Consider the following 813-nt stretch of genomic DNA (forward strand, 5'->3'; position numbering starts at 1 on the left):
AAAGTGTCTGAATACTTATGTAAATAAGGTCTGTTTTATTTGCCATAAATTTGCTAAAATTTCAAACAATCTGTTTTCGCTTTGTTATTATGGGGTTATTGTGTGTAGATTGAGAGGATGTTTTATATATTTAATCCATTTTAGAATAAGGCTGTAACGTAACAAAATGTGGAAAAAGCCAAAAGGTCTGAACACTTTCCTGAAGGAGCAGGATGTCATGAGGTTAAGTTAAATGGATGGTTTCACAAAGTCTCGGCATGACACACACACTCAGAAAGTCTCATAGGACATACAGTAAAGTGTGTCACACCCATCAACCATACGTACACACACACACACACACAACCCTTCCCCCCATAACCACTCACCTGTTAACCCCTCCATCCAGGCAGCATGTATATATCCAGTACAGGGATATAGAGAAACAGAACACGCTACACAGACTGAGATAGCAGAACAAAGTAACAGAGAGAAGGAGAACTGGAGGTCTGGACCAATATGGAGTCTGATGAGGAGTTGTGGGTCACTGTTCCATACAGCATACAGAGCCCCCCGAAATACCCTGGAGAAGATGAGAGCATTAGTTAATTCATTAGTAGTCTACCTACATAGCTGTGAAACTACCCTGGAGAGAAAGAGCATCAGTTAAGTTCATTAGTAGTCTACCTACATAGCTGTGAAACTACCCTGGAGGAGAAAGAGCATCAGTTAAGTACATTAGTAGTCTACCTACATAGCTGTGAAACTACCCTGGAGAGAGAGAGCATCAGTTAAGTGCATTAGTAGTCACCTACATAGCTGTGAAAATACCCC

At 40.8% G+C, this 813-nt stretch overlaps 1 protein-coding gene across 1 annotated transcript in view; it reads left to right on the forward strand.

Annotated features, from left to right (window-relative positions):
- Nucleotides 1-498: 498 nt before the first annotated feature.
- The window catches only part of LOC139025075 (zinc finger protein 180-like), a 47,551-nt gene continuing 47,236 nt past the window's right edge, over nt 499-813 (forward strand). Inside the window, exon 1 of the mRNA XM_070440109.1 lies at nt 499-522. Coding sequence (XP_070296210.1) covers nt 499-522 — 24 coding nt within the window. The remainder of the gene's footprint in view (nt 523-813) is intronic.

Source organism: Salvelinus sp. IW2-2015, unplaced genomic scaffold (assembly GCF_002910315.2).
Source record: "Salvelinus sp. IW2-2015 unplaced genomic scaffold, ASM291031v2 Un_scaffold2232, whole genome shotgun sequence".
Taxonomy (NCBI): domain Eukaryota; kingdom Metazoa; phylum Chordata; class Actinopteri; order Salmoniformes; family Salmonidae; genus Salvelinus; species Salvelinus sp. IW2-2015.